General features: G+C 45.4%; 2 protein-coding genes across 3 annotated transcripts in view; one reads left to right on the top strand and one right to left on the bottom strand.

The window, feature by feature from the left end:
- The window catches only part of LOC146634276 (disks large homolog 4-like), a 49,146-nt gene extending 46,540 nt beyond the window's left edge, over window positions 1-2,606 (bottom strand). The window contains exon 1 of the mRNA XM_085375600.1: window positions 2,519-2,606. Coding sequence (XP_085231726.1) covers window positions 2,519-2,537 — 19 coding nt within the window. The 5' untranslated portion in view covers window positions 2,538-2,606. The remainder of the gene's footprint in view (window positions 1-2,518) is intronic.
- Window positions 2,607-14,614: 12,008 nt separating this feature from the next.
- Window positions 14,615-17,997, top strand: LOC146634275 (chymotrypsin-like protease CTRL-1). Of its 2 annotated transcripts, XM_085375898.1 has the most exons (7): window positions 14,615-14,672; window positions 15,213-15,233; window positions 15,482-15,686; window positions 16,589-16,845; window positions 16,930-17,048; window positions 17,509-17,704; window positions 17,849-17,997. In XM_085375898.1, exons 1-7 carry the CDS (start codon window positions 14,615-14,617, stop codon window positions 17,995-17,997), a joined length of 1,005 nt encoding a protein of 334 aa, XP_085232024.1. The 2 variants fall into 2 exon arrangements, with proteins under 2 accessions (XP_085232024.1, XP_085232016.1); XM_085375890.1 differs by having other exon boundaries at window positions 17,509-17,997.
- Window positions 17,998-18,107: the final 110 nt, after the last annotated feature.

Here is an 18,107-nt window from a genome sequence, read left to right as displayed (position 1 = left end):
TGGTTTCCTCTTTCTGGCGCAAAGTGGGCGATAAACAAACCTCCACCACTTGCTAATGTTACTGAATCTGTGGAAGCTCCACCATAGCCACCACACGAAGTAACGAGTAACGAGCCTCTCTAAATCCCAGTAACGACTAACGCGTTCCTGGTTTTGGCATAATAACTAGTTACCGTGCTCGTTACCACAATAATAACGTAGTTACTGTAACGCGTTACTTAATAACGCGGTAGTCCCAACACTGCAGCCTGGTCACACTTTGAAGGTGTAAAGAAGCTCAAAGACGTCTCCAGGAAACATGTGGAAGAGCACTTTAACAGTCGGGATACCAGGGGCACGAGGACACTCCACCTGTACACATGAGGAGCCCCGCCCCCACACTGCACACCTGTGTGTTTTCACAGGTCGGACCTCTCACACTACCAGCATCAACAGCAGCTGTGTGACATCTGGAAACTCTGAGCACAAATGAAGTGTGAAAGAAATATATTTAAGAACAGGTGAGATGGAAATGAAGGAATTCCTCGTTATTATCAAACTGTCTGAATCAATCATTACATGTTCAGGAAACATCATCAAAGAAATGAAATAGAACAATATTAATGCGTTTGCTGTAATAACAAACCTCTGCCAGAGATCAGCTCTCACAGCTCACCATGAAAGGAACCTGAACCAACACTGCTACATCCATCGGCTCCATCACCTCGTGGGGGGCTGTGGTGCTGTCCTGCTGCCCATTGCTGTTGGGGGTATGTGGGTTCCCCTGGGGTAGGTTTCTTGTGCGGTTTGGCGTGGGGGCTGTGATCCTGACCTGGATGGGGCTTTTGTGGCTCTTGGGTGGTGTTCCCTTGGTTACCGGCCTGGCAGCCTGCCCCTGGGTTCTTGGGGTGCTCCACCTCCAGGCTGGGGTCCTGGTTGATGTGTCGCTGAGGTTGTGGGTGGGTGCATCCAGGCGCAGGGGGCCTTTGGTGCATTGGTGGAACCTTCAGCTGGTGGGGAGGTTGTTACCATCCTTTGCAGGGCGTCTCTGCTCTTGAGGAGTCCACTCCGCAGGTGGGGGAGGAGCTCAGCCTGGGTGTCTTGCTTCTTATGTAGTCTGGGAGTTGAGTGAAGTTTGGGGTGGGTGTAGTTTTTCCTCTGTGGTGAGGTCAGATGGACCTCTGTGGAAGGTGCAGCCCCTCCAGGGAGGGAGTACTTTCCCACCCCCCAATCCTTTCCTCCCCATCTGTCTCCCTCCTCCCGCTCCATCACACCCCCACACATGCAGGACCTCGGGGTACAGGTGTGTCACTGAGGTGCAGGGGGGCATTCCCCCTCTGGCCCCTCCACCTGTGCCTCAGTTTTATTCCACAGCAGAGACGTCCACATGACTCATGCAGGGCCTTGGGAGGAGGCGCTGCATCTGGAGGAGGGACGGCCACACCTGCCTGATCCATGAAGCTCAGATCAGCTGTGTCTGCTGTGTGTGAACATCTGTCCACATGTGCAGAGCGCTGTGATGGGTAGGTGTTGTTCCTGCTCTGCCCCTCACAGATGGAGCAGCTGTTGGAGTCTCTCTCACACCGACCTGCAGCAGGGACGCTTCCAGGAAAAGCCTCCAGCTCCAGGACCTGATCCCCGAGTGTCTGTCAGAGGAAAGGAGGAACTCTACTTCTGACTGACTACCAAAATAAAAGTTTAGAGTCAGGTGGAGCTCCCTGTGTCCTCCACACTGTCTGAGGTGTCTGTGAGGTCATCATGAGACACACCCACCTCCATCAGCTGTGCACAATGCAGGTCCACTAAGACTTAGAGAACAGCTTCCACACCCACCCACTCAGTCATGTGTGGACCCCATCAGCATCAAACCTGAGAGAACCTCAGCTGGAGGAGGGGTGGAGTCAGAAACCAGCTGCAGCTGCTCCATCTGTGATAAGCTGAGCAGACTGAGCTCTGTACACAGAGCTCTGTATGAGCAGGTCATGTGACAGCAGGCCTGCCTCTCACCTGTGAGCCCGTCACCTGTTCATGCAGACTGAGATTTAATCATGTGTGTCGGAGTCCGTCGGGTCATGAGGACAGCAGACCTCCCCCTGCCTCCTCAGCTCCTCTGAGGGGTTTACAAACCGTAACCCAGAGTGATGACCCGCCTCCTCCCAGCAGGACACACCTGACGCTCCTCCAACAGGTGGTGTCCTCAGCCTCCTCAGAGCTCCGTCCCTGAGGATCCTGTCAGCTCCTGCACCCACAGAAACCATGAAACCTGCTTTGGCCCTGAGCTCTGATCAGCTGGTCCGTCCGTCCGTCCGTCAGCCTCAAATAAAGTTTCACTTTGAATCCAGCAGCTCGTGTCAGGAGCTCAGGTCACATGATGCCCAGGCTTCCTGTATGACCCACTCTGAGGTCAGACCAGGAAAACCAGTCGAAACAAGATGAACCCCAGTGTAACCATGGTGACTGACAGAGGTTAAAGGTCACGCAGACAGATCACAGGTCACAAACAAACAAACAGAACGCTGATGTGGAAAAAGCGTCTCACCTTCTCTCTTCAGCGGCATGTCGTCTCTCTGATCCTCACTAATCCTCTTTGGAGATTTTACACTCGCAGTGCACTCTGGGTAACAGAGTCCTAATCCCTCTTTACTGAGGCTCCGCCCATCTCCAGTTCACGGGATTGGACGATGCTGTCCGTCTCAGTGAGAGTCACCGTGGTTTAAACTGAGCTGATGAAGGAAAACATTTAAATGAATGTAATTAAGTGTTGAGATGTGTGGGTCAAGCTCAGAGTCCATGACAGACACAGACAGACGCATCACTGAGGCATCGATCCTTCAGCTGAGAAAACTCTACACTGACACACACGCCTGAGATCAGATTTATATGACAGATCAGAGTAAATATTAAGGATGAAGTCAAAACTGATGAAAGCAAAACGTCTCAGATTAGATATGGGTCAGGTGACACTTTGAATTCTTCGAGGTGTGAATATAGATGATCATTAAAGTGTCACGTCTGTTATCACACGTTCTGAAAATAAGAATTACGTCATTATTGCTGAGCTCTGAGCTGCTTTATACTGACAAATAAAATGAAATAAATATCCATCCATCCATCCATTCGCTTCCGCTTATCCTTTTCAGGGTCGCGGGGGGCGCTGGAGCCTATCCCAGCTGTCATAGGGCGAAAGGCGGGGTACACCCTGGACAGGTCGCCAGTCTGTCGCAGGGCTAACACACAGGGACAGACAACCATTCACTCGCACATTCACACATAGTGGCAATTTGGATTATCCAATTAACCTATCCCCACAAGCTGCATGTCTTTGGACATAAATACACTCTTTATTTTTATTTGAAGGGTTAAAATGAAGCAGGATGTTTCAGCATGTCAGTCTAACAGAGATCAGACTGAAGCGTGTTAAACAGAATAGCCTTGTTACTCTGTAACTGTAACAGTTAATTAAAAGAGCATAATAATGAATTTCCTCAATCATTGATGCACTTTATGAATAGCTGGAGCCACCTGGTGGACAAATACTGCAACTGCACTGTTCATGTTCCCCATTGCTGCACAGTACATGCCTCAGCAAATACCTTCTTTATTAGCCTTGTCTCTTGCTTTCTTGTGCCAACACACTGTTGTTGCCGACCAGAGATGGGCAGTAACGCGTTATTTGTAACGCGTTACTGTAATCCGATTACTTTTTTCAAGTAACGAGTAAAGTAAGGGATTACTATTGCAAAAATGGTAATTAGATTACCTTTACTTTCCCGTAGGAACGCTGCGTTACTGCGTTACTAAAACCATGAATCTTTTGCGAGAACGTCTCACGACAGTGACATAAGCGAGTGCGCCGTTTGTGACAACAGTTACAATCGCATACAAACTTTAGAGCTAGGGGTGAGCCAGAAAGCACCTGCCTGACTAACTAACTAATATTAGCTTAGCGTGCTAACCAACAATGCTACTTGTGAATAAAGTTACTGTTAATGCACCAAAATGCCTGTAACTTTCAGGGTACATGCTAGTACTACTTATAAGAAAATACAATTACCAGCTGTGTGCAGATCAACAGTGGATCACATATCGAGTGCAGAGAGAGTATGAGCGTGCAGCGTTTAAAGCGTGGAAGTACTGACCTTACTTTGAGTTTGATTCCATAAAAAGTGACAAAAACATTAGTGTCCGTTGTGCGTGGGAAGAAAACTTCTTTTTACAGCGAAAAAACCCCTAAACTTCCGAGCAAGCACCGAGTAGCTACGACGTAATGGGAAACTCACAGAGAAACTCAAGGATTCTTCCACTGACCGCGGCACACCTGCACCAGGGTAAACCTCCGCCTACCCCACTCCTGCTTTACAGGTGAAAATAGAGCAACAGGACCGCTGAGTCTTTGACTTTATTTATTTTCTGCTGTGTTTTACTTGCATCTATTTGAAAGAGTGAGTGTAAACACAAAAAATATTTTATTTTATGTGCAGAAAATAGGTTTAAATGTTAAACTAATTTCTTCCAGTCAGAGAATGTTGCATATAATTAAATTTTTGCTTGATGCATAAAGTTAAAAGATTAAAACTGATAAAACAAGTTAAAAAGAGACTTTTCCATTTGATTACATTTTGTATGATGGATTATGCAGAAAAAGTAGAATTGGGCTGAAAGATCTGTCACTTTATCACCTACTCAGGTTGTAAATCGGGTTTTTAAAAAGTAACTAAGTAACTAAGTAATTAATTACTTTTGAAAATAAGTAATCAGTAAAGTAACGGGATTACTTTTTGGGGGAGGTAATCAGTAATTAGTTACTGATTACTTTTTTCAAGTAACTTGACCAACACTGTTGACGACAGTGTGCTGTCATCTTTGTACCAGAATAAAGAGGCAACCCAGAAGAGCAAGCCCAGTGCCGTCCTTTCTACACGGGCATGTAACATCACATCCACCAGAGACAGCTACATAACGCGTTACAGTAATCACATTACATTTTTCAGTAATGCAGTAACGTTCACAGCAATGTGTTACTGCACTAAATTCAGTAATCACATTACAGTTACCCGATGCCCCGGGTCTACGAACTCCTGGACCGGTTGGGCACTGCTCATTTCTTTACGACACTGGATTTGACCAAGGGCTACTGGCAGAATCCCTGCAGAGTCTAAGGAAAAAACTTACCTTCTCGCGGTTGACTATCACTCTAGATTCGTTGAGATTGCTTTGTTAAATAGAACAAAATCAAACGATATCATTACCCATCTGAAATCTTTCTTTGCCCGTCATGGCATCCCAGAGGTCCTCATGTCTGATAATGGGCCACAGTATCCAGGTCAAACCTTTGAAGACTTCGCAGCGGCGTACGGGTTTAAACACAAGCAGGCCCAAGTTTCCGTAAAGTAATGGAGAAGCAGGGAGAACTGAATGAAACTCTCCTGCACCTCAGCGCTGAGCTCCACATCACGCCCTGTGAAAGCACAGATATAAATCTGCTGCAGTGAGAAGAACTTTACCCAACACAAGTGTAGAAGTAGACATTTGACTTTACCTACAACCTGTTAACAACAAAGCTTTCATTGCCTCTGCTGTTGATGTCATGTAGGACTAATCATACTTCACATCAGCCATGCACACGTCAGAGGATCTCCAGGCTCTCAGTAATAAAGCCAAGCAGATGATGTGAACATAGCAATAGTAAAACATGCATCATAATCAGCTGTATGTGTCGACTATGTGGCACCTCAGTCTTGTTGGCATGAAGAAAAGTTGTGTAACATGTAGCATAAGGGCTGCAAAGACATCATGTAGACAGCAGTCGTCTGTTAGTCGTAACGTATCTCCTGTTAAAGAGTTAAATGTGCGTTCTCCATCTCTGTCCTCTCACAGCTCGCCGTACACCAACTCCAGCTGTGGTAACCATGGCTGTGCCCATCAACACGCTGAAGCTGAGACGCCACCCGTCACTATGGCGACTCCAATAGGGTTACCTGTCAGCTGTGGACGCATGAAAGGAAAACAGCAGAAACACAGACATGTTTACTGGAACATTTCCTATTGACAGCTTTATGGAAAAGTGGGTTTAAACACTTTTCTATGTTTTATTTTGTTTATTTATGGATTTATTGTGAAAGGAATTTCAAAGGTTTAATTTGACCTTTCCCCTGTTTTTCATACAGACTGGAGACGAATGGATGGTGCTTTCTTTGTTTGTCTAAAGATAATGAATAAAACTCTACACACATCTTAAACCACCCTCCTTTCTATATATTTTGTTATATAAATGGAACGTATATAAGACACAAACTGAGCTTATATGATACTAAGGACCCTGGAGGTCAGTCCACCTTTATAATTCAGCACAGCCTGGAGTCTCTTAGTCAAGCTTGTTTGTGTTTTCTGTGAGGAAGTTTTCAGCAGCAGCTCTTTTCTTGGATGTTGGTTCCCTTTGTTTCCATCCTCTGTTAAGATGTTTCAGTAATGTTGAGGTCTGGGGAGGCCAATCCATGGCTGACGTCCTGTGATGCTGCATTAGCAGTTTGTTCATAGTGAAAAATGAAGCCACTGCCAATCAGACATTTGCACAGTGGATCAACTTCTGATGGTACTGTCCTGAATTCCACACCTATAATATGTTTGCACATACTGATGAATATGTGCAGCTGATTTTCAGTCCAGTTCCTGTGTGACAGACGCCAGTCTTTCTGCCTGTGTCCTTCCTTAACAATAGAGCCATCCTTCCACTGAGACTGTTTCTGATGAGGCTTCACTGAGCAGTAGATGGATCCCTCAGCTCATCTAATCGTCCTATTTCTAACACATGACTGTCAGAAACTGTTAATCTGCTGCAGCTCTTTAACTCCTCCACTTCTTTTTTGTAATCTCTTAGTTTCCTCATCTTTTAAGGTGGCACTGCACACCAGATCCAAAGTCAACATGCTGTTATATGATGGAGTTGAACCTGTAATGGAGTTTGATTTAAACCAATCTAAGCAATTAAGTGAATGATGATGAGCAAAGAAATGATGGCGGAGCCGCATTCTGCTTGGCCTGTAGATACCTGTCGGCTGCCTCCGGAGTCCTACAGGCTAACCAAGCCCGATAGGCCTCCTTCTTCAGCCTGGTGGCTCCCTTCACCTCTACACGGAGCAGGTGTAGGTGGCGCTGTCAGACAGGTGGAGGTTGGTCAGGCTCAGTCTGAGGTCTCCAGTTTCCAGAGCGTCAGTCTTCATGGATGTTCGACCGCTGTAACGCTGGTTTGGATCTTTCGGTTCGTCTCCTTGAAGCTGGTGGACGGTTGGAGGACTGAGGTCGGAGCGACTCCACACCACTGTGGGGCCGTCCAGTTCAAAAGTGGGAAACTCACAGGGCAGCAGGACAAACAGCTCTCCCTCATACAGCTCCACAGCAGAGGCATGCTGGGAAACTGAGGACACAGACAGAGTCCATGTGTCACTTTGAGGTCAAACGTGGACACAGCTTCAGTTACACAATATCAAATATCCACATATAGAAATAAAATCACTGTGCAGGTCAAATAAATAAATACAATAAAGAAAGAAATAAGACGTCTGAGTTCAGCTCGTCGGCTCACAGAAACACTGACTTCCTGTTATTAATGAGGCGGCTGTGGGAACAGGTAGGAGGCTCCTGATTGGTTCATAAGGTGTGAATAAATGGTCATGTAGCAGGAAGTAAAGCCACATCAGCCTCAGAAGGACTCATGAGAGTCTGAAGTCTGTCTGCAGTGCAGTGGAGTGATCTCCTCCCTATGAATGAAGTTAGAAGTGTGGAAGTTTAGGAAGCAGCTGCACGTCAGGAAGCACAAATGTGATGAGGAGAAGGCGTGGAGCGCTGTGTCAGGCTCTGCTGTGGAAACCAATGAACTTTTGCATGTTTTAACTGGAAGAAGAAGCAGGATGTGAACTTTGTAGGTCAAAACAAAGCTCAGGGTCAAATTTGATCCAGTATTCATGTCACAACACTGATGTCCTGACTGCTGATCAGCTGATCGTCCTTTCATGGTTTATCAGAGGACAAAGAAACTTGATAACTTGATTTAGTTTGGACAATCCACCAATCACAGAGCTCCATCAGAGACCTTACAGTAACTACATTCACCAGCAGAGCTTTGATGGCGCTACTCTCCACGACCACTAGATGTCGCCACACTCTGTGCTGACTCCAATGAAGGATCAGAGCTGCTGAGCCTGTTTGCAGACCGAGGAGGAGCTCCTGGTGATCCGTGTGGGACTAAAAAGCTCTGATAACGTCCATCCAGCAGCTGAGAACAGGGACATTTGGTGCCATGTCAGAGCTGCACAGTCAGTCATCAGTTTGGCTCTTTGGTTCGGAGAGTTCAAAGCAGCAGCAGAGAATCTAAAGTGTGTCACACAGCACCAAGTTTCCTTTGGTCACATGTGAAATGTGAGTCAGAGCTTCAGCTACACAACAACAACACACACAGCAGCTGATTGTAACACGAGCTCATCTGAAAGCCACCAAGAAGAATCCAGAGATTTGAAAGATGCTGCTTTTAGTGGGTCTGTGTGATCAGCATCAGTGGGTTAAGCTGAGGCCGTGACTAGTAGAACGTCATGTTGGTGTTTGACAGCACATGAGCCAACATCAGACTCCGAGCGCTATAATAAAGATGTTGTTGTTTTTGAGCCCCTGTATTAAAAGTAGTTTAAAGTCAGCTTGAGTTTGATGTCTTTATGTCAAAGCTGCTCATGATGTTGAGCTGCTGATGGAATAAAAGCAGTGAAAAGTCTCCTCAATATAAAAGCATGAAGACTTCTTCAGCTTCTTCTCAAGGACATCAGCTGCTTGTTTGGCAGCAGAGGCAGTTAAGAAGCTTCCTGAAAAACACTGAACAGTGAGTTCACTGTGGCATATGACAGATTCAGCTTTCTGTGTGCAAATGTGTCTGTGTCGACCTTTCAAATGCTGTTGAATCCAAAACATCAGCGGCTCCTCGGCTGCTCACTTCATGCACTTCTGTCTGTGTGACAGTCCAATGACATCACAGCTGTTTCCAGCCCCAGTGTCTCAGGACTGGACACCTTTAAACATGTCGAGGATCAAACAGCGTCCAGCTAAACATACATGTGCATGTGTTGAGACAACGCCGGTCTCTGTGATTCTTTTGGTCCTGGTAGAGATCACGCTGAGATGTTTCCATGTTTTACACAATCCTTTTATTATTCTTACAGATGCATCTGGAGATCAGCACACTGCAGTCCTGTGCTGAAGGCTGATCTAAAGAACTCCACAGTTACAGTTATAACCTCTGGTCTCCTCCCCTCTACAGTAAACACCCCCACAATGGACTAGTACAGTGACACCCTGACCCCATCTCCTTTTAAGGTAGTGTCCGTTTGCCCTTTGTCTGCTCCTCACCCTCAGTAACTCCTGCTACTGTCCTGGGGGTTGATTGTCCTCCTGCCTGCACCTGAGTTCTTTGTTCCCATCCCAGCCTTTTTTCTATTTTGTATTCTTACACTCATTAACCGCAATATTATAATGTTGCAAGCAAACTGTATTCTCTTTAACTCTGATCTGTATCAAGGAATCTCTTCTCAACACGTTTGAGACGTGTGTCACATGTGGAAACACAAAAATCCCACAATGACACAAAGACTGGTTTGAGGGGCTTCCTGCGTGGAGAGTCAGCTGGTGAAAGGAAGTCCAGTCTGACCTCATTGGGTCAGTATTTCAGCAGAGCACATGGACAAAGTGGACGGTGCTGTCAGTTGGTGTTGGCTCTCTCTGTGGCATCACTTCCTGTTCCAACACACAGTGGTGCTTTTGCTGATCTGTGTAGCAAATGTAATATAAAACTTATAGATAACTTCTTGCTTCCTCCTGTGATCTTTGTTACTCCCCTCGAGTTTAATAAAGCTCAGCTTGTTACTCAGACGCAGCCTTGACACACACTGCAGGACTAACAATGATTTCATCAGATCAAACATTCACACAAACTTTCTGTGGACGATCAGTAAGAAAGTCTCTGATCCAGTGAATAATGAATCACTGCAATAACATGTGTGTCCTCGTTGAGTCAAATCAACCAATAAACGTCTTGCCTGAGCATCTGTGTGTTGTCAGTGATGTGCAGCTGTATTAGCTGACAGCAGCGCTGCATCTTCTGGCTCCTTCGTGACTTACAAGCAAAGCTGTGATGGTGAAGAAGAGTTGCAGTCCTACACGCCTCTCTGCAGCTCGTCGAGCCCGGAGGCCAGTACGTGTACGTGGACCCAAAAGTGCGTTTTTATAATGTCTACACGTGAAGGCATTTAAAAACAAACACAAGAAATTTAAAGACACAGGCAGCCAGTGAGGCCAGCACAGGGGCTGCTGAGCACCCTGAGTGGCTGTGAGTGAGGCTGGAGGACCTGTAACATCCAGCAGGCTCTGATGGTTCTAACAGGATATTATGGTGGACGTGTCTGTGAAGTTCTCAGTCGTCCAGGTCAGCATTAGAAACACCTGCTGAGTTCAAACCTGAACGACTGAATAAAGAAGTGAAAGCAGCACATTCAGCTCTGTTTGACTCAGAAAGAGGACGTCACTTTGATTCAAGTCCTTCTGCCAGCAGCCGTCACGTCTCTGATAATAATGTGTCTGATTTTATCGGAGGGGGCACCTGCCGTTCAGGGAACGTTTGATATGAACTGGGTCCTGTCGTGCTGTTGTTGGTATGTGGAGCTGGTAGCTGGAGAGCTGCAGCTGTGTTAGAACAACAACTGTGCGTGTAAATAAAGTTAATGCTTAAAAGCAGGGTCACCAACCACAGGCTTATGCCTGAAATTTCCCGAGATGATGTGTCCTCCCCCCCCCACCCTCTCCTCAAAACCTGAACAAAACTCAGGGCTCCAAAGCAGTGGCGTGTCCAGTGGGGTGGCCTGCCCCCCCAACCAGACTGGCCACCCCAGGTGCCACCCCGAAGCTAAAACAATAACAGTCAATCAAATATCAAATGTACGATTATGTTTTCACAGTGAAGCTCAGATATCCGAGGGTAAGTGAATGCAGCACCGGCTTCTACACTATGAGCATCATGTTAGCAAAGGTAGGAGAGCCAAGCACGAAAGAGGCACCGCAGGAAACAGTTTTTCAGCGAAAGATTAACAGTTTAACATAGCTGGACAGGCCATTTGCCCGGTGTGCTGATGACTTTTTTTTGTAAGGGCATGAACAATGAGAGGTGGTGGATTGGCCAGATGCAGGCAGATGTGTAAAAATAACTCCGTTGTTTGGTGGTGGCTATGACGGGGCTTCCACAGAGGCAACAGGTGGATGAGGGAAGGGAAGGCAGGAGGAGAGACCCGAGGCAGCCGCCAGTCCGAGTGTCAGGTGAACTGAACTTCAGGTAAGAAGTTATGATCTGCAGTCTGTCTGGATCAGATATAAACCAAGTTTAGGTGGAGTTTATTTTCCTTGTGATGACTTTTTACCGTCAGTTGCAATAACTCGTACTGCGTGCTAGCTAGCATGATGGAGTTTCTATACAGCTGTGGGTGCTATGATGTTACTGATAGTGAACTTTATTTTATTCATAAGGTTAGTTAGTAGAGTTGCCAACTGTTGTGATATTTTGATACTACAGTTAGCATTTACAGGATGTTGTTTCGTAGTGATATCATACATGAAACTGTTACTCAATAAGGCCCATTTACTAGTTGTTTTTCTCTTTCTCTCTGACCCAAGAATTGATGTGTAAGACTCACAGGCTGGTACCCCAAGGTCGAAAATACCACAGAGACGAGACCACTTCCTTACTCCCATCCTCCCTTCCTTATCTTTTAGAAAAGAGCTTGTTAAAGGCCAGGTGGTTTGTTTCAGAATTCACTAATGAAAGAACTCTGTATTCTATGTCTAGGAGTGTATTTTGCTGGGATGATCATAAATTGTAGCTGAACTGATAAACTACACAAAGGATACTTCTTTGCTCACAAGGCAGGAAGACGTTTCCTTATTTGGTCTGTACCGGTTTGAACTGAGAATCTGCTGACACACGAACCTTTTTTTCCTCTATATAAGCTGTTGTATGATAAATAAACCTTTGAGTCGGTTTGGAATGACACCTAGAACAGTCTCTGCGTCTTCTTGTTTTTCCAAACTACTCCCGGTACTCCGGCCGGTACCGTGATTGCCCGTTGATCATGCATGAGAATATTTTAATTTTGTTATATGTTAAAGGATGAACTCTGCTTATTGGTGCCCATGCCTTAGGAGGAAAAGCTCTATCTACGGACGGAGATTCCCTTCACCAACCGTCCCGTAAAAAACGGAATCGTCCCGTATTCAGAGAAAATATTACACGTTTCGTGTTGAGCTGAGAAGAGACACAGTTTGTCCCGGACTTTAGCTAGGATGGAAAAAAGACACAAAGCCGGAGTTATTCTGTCGTTACGCTGCACAGCTGCCTCTTCTTCTCTCATTCTCCCCCTCCCTCTCCTGTTGCTACTTCAATCATGAAACTGATCAGTGATCAGCTGATCGGCTCTCTTGTTTGTTTATCGCCCACTTTGCGCCAGAAAGAGGAACCCAGCGGATGTCGCGCTAAACAACAGCAGCACGTTTAAGCTTGATCAGCTGTTGTTAGAATGTATTTAATATTAATTTCTAGTAGGTTTTATTCAAATGTTAGTCTTTTCAGTTGTTTCCCCACTTTTTTCCTGTTTCAAAATCAAACACCAGTTTGTAAGAAGATCATCTTCTTTTTTTAACAGGCAGATAAAGTTTTGCATTGGCTAATTTGACAATTGTATGTTTAAAATGTTCATATTTTAATATTCAAAACTGTTTTTGCCCAAAACATATGTGCACTATATATCTGTAAAAATACTATGCAAATATTGCTGTCCTTGAATGCTGAGTAAACACTGACAAAGCACTGATTGTATCTCTTGTACTTTATCAACGCAGTATCTAAAAACTTTGCACCGTAGTGGTTAAAATCTCATTCTAATAAGAGTTAAAAGTGCATTTGGTTATTAGGTTTACAGGGTTATTGAATTATGGTTAACGGTTGGTAGATTTGTTTTTAACATTATCTGCCAATTACATCTGCCACCCTTCTCCAAATCTGTGCCCCTACCTGGCCCCCCCAACAAAGATTTTCTAGACACGCCACTGCTCCAAAGCCTCTCTGAACCTCCCAGATGAGAAGCATGCGTCATCTGTTTAAGACTTCAGAGAATTCATTAAAAGGATGCCAGAACATCTCACTATACGTGCAGAACCAGATACTCCAGATGTTTGTCACAGGTGTGTTTGGCAGCACATGCAAAGAGTCGTTCATTTGCATATTAGCTTGGTAACAAACTAAATATCAAAGCAACACGGTCATCTGTAAGCTCATCCATCTGTTATGTTACCCAGTCAGTCCACTTTGGAGAATATTATTAATCTCTAGCTTAATCGTGGCTGTTTTCCTTTAAAAAGACCTGTGTGTCCACAAACTCTGCCTACCTCCCTCTAGAAGTGGCTGTTGTTGAGTAACCTGGACGTCTCCTCGTCACACTTTGTGTTTTGCTTCAAAACCAGCACAAACCCCATGAGAGCAAAGCCGTGGGAGCTCTGGTGGACCTGCTCAGTGTGTCCTTTGGTGTGTGATGCTGGGTGCTGGCAGTGTTTGGGTCAGTGTTGAACTTCCATGAAAGAGTGCCGTGGTCAGTGCTTTCTACTCTGTCTTGGTACAAAACTGACATTTGATGACATTACAGTAAACTAAATATGGCTTTTTGAGCACCTTCCTGCTTTGAGTAGCACTTTCTAGAGTCTCAAACTCGCAGCCCCGTCACTCCTACTGGTGGCTCGTATATTGGCGTGAAGAAATATAAAGCAGTTTAGCCGTTGAAGAGACTTTTTGTTTGTTGTTGAGTGCGACGTTAAAATGTTCTTTAAATGATTTAGTATGAACAGAGAGCGCAGACATTGCAGAGCAAAAACAAAAAGGAAACCTGTCTCAGGGCTTTCTGATAGAAACAAATAAAATGTGTCGCCAGCTGCTGCACCCGTAAGAGACCGAAAACCAAAACAAAGATACGACACCTGGGACGGACACCCAGCAGGAGATGGAGGGAGACCCCGGGGACAATCCAGCCCCCGCATCCCAGGGAGGGGCTGAAGTGTCCAGAGGGGAGAGGTGACCATGTCCCACTGGGGCCAAGGGCCAGCCAGCCCCTGATCCACCCACCCACTAGTGACCCACACAAAGACATAAAGACCCATGTACACACACTGCCCCCCCTCTCTCTCCTGTGGTGTTAATTTAACAGGATTATTTGTAACCTACAAAGTGTCATGTTTGCCCCAAAGTGTGCGTAACAAATCCCAAAAACATGACGGCAGTAACAAACTGATCAGGGCTGATTGCAGTCTGCTGTGTGGGGACTTTACCTGCTGCTGTAGGGTCTACCTTACAGCATAAAGCAGCACCAGCTGACTGTTGCTGTGATTGAAAAACCTGCTCCAACTTTCAGTGCCTCGAGCTTAACTGCAGTCCAAACAGCACAAAGACCAACGAGTCTGACCGCATTCTTTGGTGGGGCCCTGATGACTTCTAGAAACAGGTGGAGCTGAACATACATCTGACATATTTAAAGTCTAAGGTGAGCTGAAACAGCTGCAGTTAACCATGGCTCTGCAGCAGTTTGTGTGCTGCGTCACTGTGCTGATCATTTTCTTCTGCAAAGGTGAGAAACTGTTTGAATTTCCTTCCTCTCATTGCTGAGGTTTGATCAGGGCTGGAAGAAGAACGAGATTAATTACAGGTACGAATGTTTCTAAACGAAATGTTGCTGCTGGATACAAGGAAAGAGTCCATTTAGCATTAATGTCATTCAGCATCGTATTTAATATGATAATGTAATGAAGTCACAGTCAGCGGACGTCTTCACTCTTTATTTGATATCAACAGCTTCTTTTACAGACGTGTTGTCGCGTTCGTTAGTTTACTTTGTTGTGTTGGATTTCTAACAGTTGATGATATTCAGCAGAGAGTAACTTTATATTACAGTTACTGATGTTTGAGTAAACTGAGAACATGTATTTGGTGAGGAACACCGATGCCAGAGCTTTGATGCCAGAGTAACGACACAGGCGACTCTGACCTTCATCAAGGTTGTAACTGCAGTCAGCTTTAAAGTGTTGTGTTTAGTGTGATCGGTTCTTCGAGTTGAAGAAAACCATCACTGCTCACTTTCACAGGTTTGTCTGTGTTTTCTCATTTTCAGGTTGTGACTCACAGCAGCCCGGTAAGCATCCAAAGACATTTAACCCGTCTTCCTTCTGTCAGCTGGACAGCAATGAGCACATAGAAAACTGAAATGATTTTTGTTCTGACACAGAGGAGGGACGTCTGTGGATCACATGTAAAGCACAGTCTGATGTTAGAGTAACTTCCACATGAATGTCAGAGCTCAGGATCTCCCAGCAGAGCGTTGATCAGTGTTTTCTCTCTCAGTGGTTTTAATGTTTAGCTGTGCTCTCTCTGCTTTGTCAGCATGTGGCAGCAGGGCTGTGAACAGCAGCTTCACAGGAGTTGGTGACGCTGCAGCAGGAAGTTGGCCCTGGTTCGCTGATATAAGAGTTGATGGAGGGCCTTCATTCATTAATGCTGGATTTCTAGTTCTGCCTACCAGTTTTGGGTTTGGAGGGTCTCTGATCAACGACCAGTGGGTGCTGACAGCTGCATCCACCATGTCACTGTGAGTCAGTGCTGCCAGTTTACACTTTGTTGAATATGATGATGAAGGTGAAGTGTAGCATTCATGTGCACTAGAGATATTTTTAATATTTCCTCACTTCTTCTAACATTTAAAAACAGCAGCTGCTGCCCAAAGTGCTGAACTGCAAAGTTGTCTGCACAACAATCAAACCAGACGCCACATTAGTTTAATCTAAACTATAAAGTCATTTCATAGATGTCCTTGTATTTGAGAAGCATTGATTTTTCTGTCCACTGATGACAGAAGATGGTTAGCTTAGCATAAAGCTGCTGCTATTACAAACAACTACACACCTCTGTGAGGCTCGTTAATGAACACATGCTGGGAAACTGAGACTGGAGAGAAAAGTGAGGAAAAGTCACAGTCATGTGTTTTGTTTGTGTGCAGCTGTGATCAGCTGACCTCACTGCTCAGTTCAACAACATGTAAACAGATGTTACATGAGCTCTGTGGCTGATATCCACACCCTGCACTCTGTAATGCTGGCATTCAAAGAGACCTTCAGGATCAGCAGAAGTTGACTTTGATGTCTGGTAATATTTTGTGTCTTCCTGGTGAATACTCCAGCTGTACACTCACCCACAGAGACACAAACTGCACACGCACAGTTTGTGTGTTTGCTGATGCTTGTTGAGCTCGCTCCTCTTCTCAAACACTAGATCTCCATGCAGCACCTGAAACATGAACGCACTCAGTGCTGTGGATGAATCTGACCATCAGTGTTAATTACTTATTCATGTAACGAGCCAGCAGGTTCAACCACCTGTGCACGCACACACACAGAAACACACACACAACAAAGGAAACTCGTGGCATCGACTGCTTTGCCCTGTGCTGATGATCAGCATGAGGCACAATAAAAATATCTGTTGTGTGTGAAGGAATTTCAGTAGCAGGGTGGTCTATCTGGGCCGCAACAGCCGCTCAGGTCCAAACCCAAATGAAGTGAATCGCACAGTGGTAAACATCACCTGCCATCCTGGCTTCAACTCGTCGACTCGTGAGAACGACATTTGTCTTCTGAAGCTGTCGGCTCCTGTCAATTTCACAGACTACATTCGGCCGATCTGCTTAGCCTCACAAAACAGCACCTTCAACAATGAGACCAGCAGCTGGACCATCGGCTTTAATTTCTTTGGTAAATCATAAAATATTTATTGTATTTTACAGCATTGTGTTGGAGTCTTTAGAACAGCCTGATGTTTAAATTCTCTCCAACTAGTAATCAGCAATAACCTGCAGGAGGCAAACGTACCAATAGTGGGAAACAGTGAGTGCAAAGCCAGCAATCCACGGGTCCCAGACAGCATCATCTGTACTGGAAGGATAGATTCATGTTTGGTGAGCACAAGTTTATTTCTTATAATCTGTTGTTGACAGTCACTGAGATAATCTCACCTTTAGTCACACTTTGGTTTACTTGTTTTGCTGTAATTGACCATAAATATTCATATTCATGTTTATCAAAGGTTGTTTTTTCTAAAGCCTCTAATTTATTTGATGAAACTGATTCCTTTAAACGAGCTGCCTGAAACTTTCTGTCTGTGGAATCGTCACTTTCATTGCACCAAAGCAGCTGAAGTGGATTCACAGTGGTTCATGTTTCCTAAGTGGACAGACTGATATCCATGAAGTGTTACTGACTGTGTTATACTGGGACGATCCATTTATTTGTTACTTAATTTATTTCAGCAGTTTGTAACAAAACTACCAACAAAGTTCAAACTTTAGTGGGTGACAAAGGTCGACCTCTAACAGTTACACATCTGTCCTGATAACTTTCATCACTGTCTTTCCACAGACTAGTTTTGGGGCACCACTGATGACTCAGAGTGGATCCGTCTGGCTGCAGAGTGGACTTCTCATTGTGCTTGGATGCTCTGTAACTCCTACAACCTACACTCCTGTGTCCCAGTACCAGCAATGGATCAGCGACACAGTTACAGGGACACCACCAGGCTTTGTTACCTTCCCCTCCCCAGACAGTTCATTACAAACCTCTCCTCCTCCCACTGCTCCTCCCACTTCCCCTCCCACCGCTCCTCCCACCGCTCCTCCCACTTCCCCTCCCACTTCCCCTCCCACTTCCCCTCCCACTTCCCCTCCCACTTCCCCTCCCACCGCTCCTCCCACTGCTCCTCCCACCGCTCCTCCCACCGCTCCTCCCACTTCCCCGACATGTGTGGGTGTGTTTTGCAGTGGTGAAAACCTGATCCACTTCACTCACTTCACCTCACTGTGTGTTCTCGTTGTGTTGCTCCATGTGTTTGCTGCAACTGTTGGAAACTAGATAAACACATTTACTCAAGTTCAAGTTCAAACATGAAGAACTTTACCTGACATGTTACTTTATAACTTTAGGAACCTTTGATTCCACCGTATTTATGGACATCAGGAGGG

This window comes from Diplotaxodon limnothrissa, linkage group LG3 (assembly GCF_057381915.1).
Source record: "Diplotaxodon limnothrissa isolate DT_005_m linkage group LG3, D_limnothrissa_male_GT1.1, whole genome shotgun sequence".
NCBI lineage: Eukaryota > Metazoa > Chordata > Actinopteri > Cichliformes > Cichlidae > Diplotaxodon > Diplotaxodon limnothrissa.
This window is presented reverse-complemented; position numbering and strand designations above follow the sequence as displayed.

What these genes read in the sequence shown, in the direction of transcription:
- LOC146634275 (XM_085375890.1), top strand. Translation starts at nt 14,615, where the DNA reads ATGGCTCTGCAGCAGTTTGTGTGCTGCGTCACTGTGCTGATCATTTTC. An exon ending in GATCATTTTCTTCTGCAAAG is followed by an intron (nt 14,673 to 15,212) that starts GTGAGAAACTGT and finishes TCTCATTTTCAG; the next exon opens with GTTGTGACTCACAGCAGCCC. An exon ending in GCTGCATCCACCATGTCACT is followed by an intron (nt 15,687 to 16,588) that starts GTGAGTCAGTGC and finishes TTGTGTGTGAAG; the next exon opens with GAATTTCAGTAGCAGGGTGG.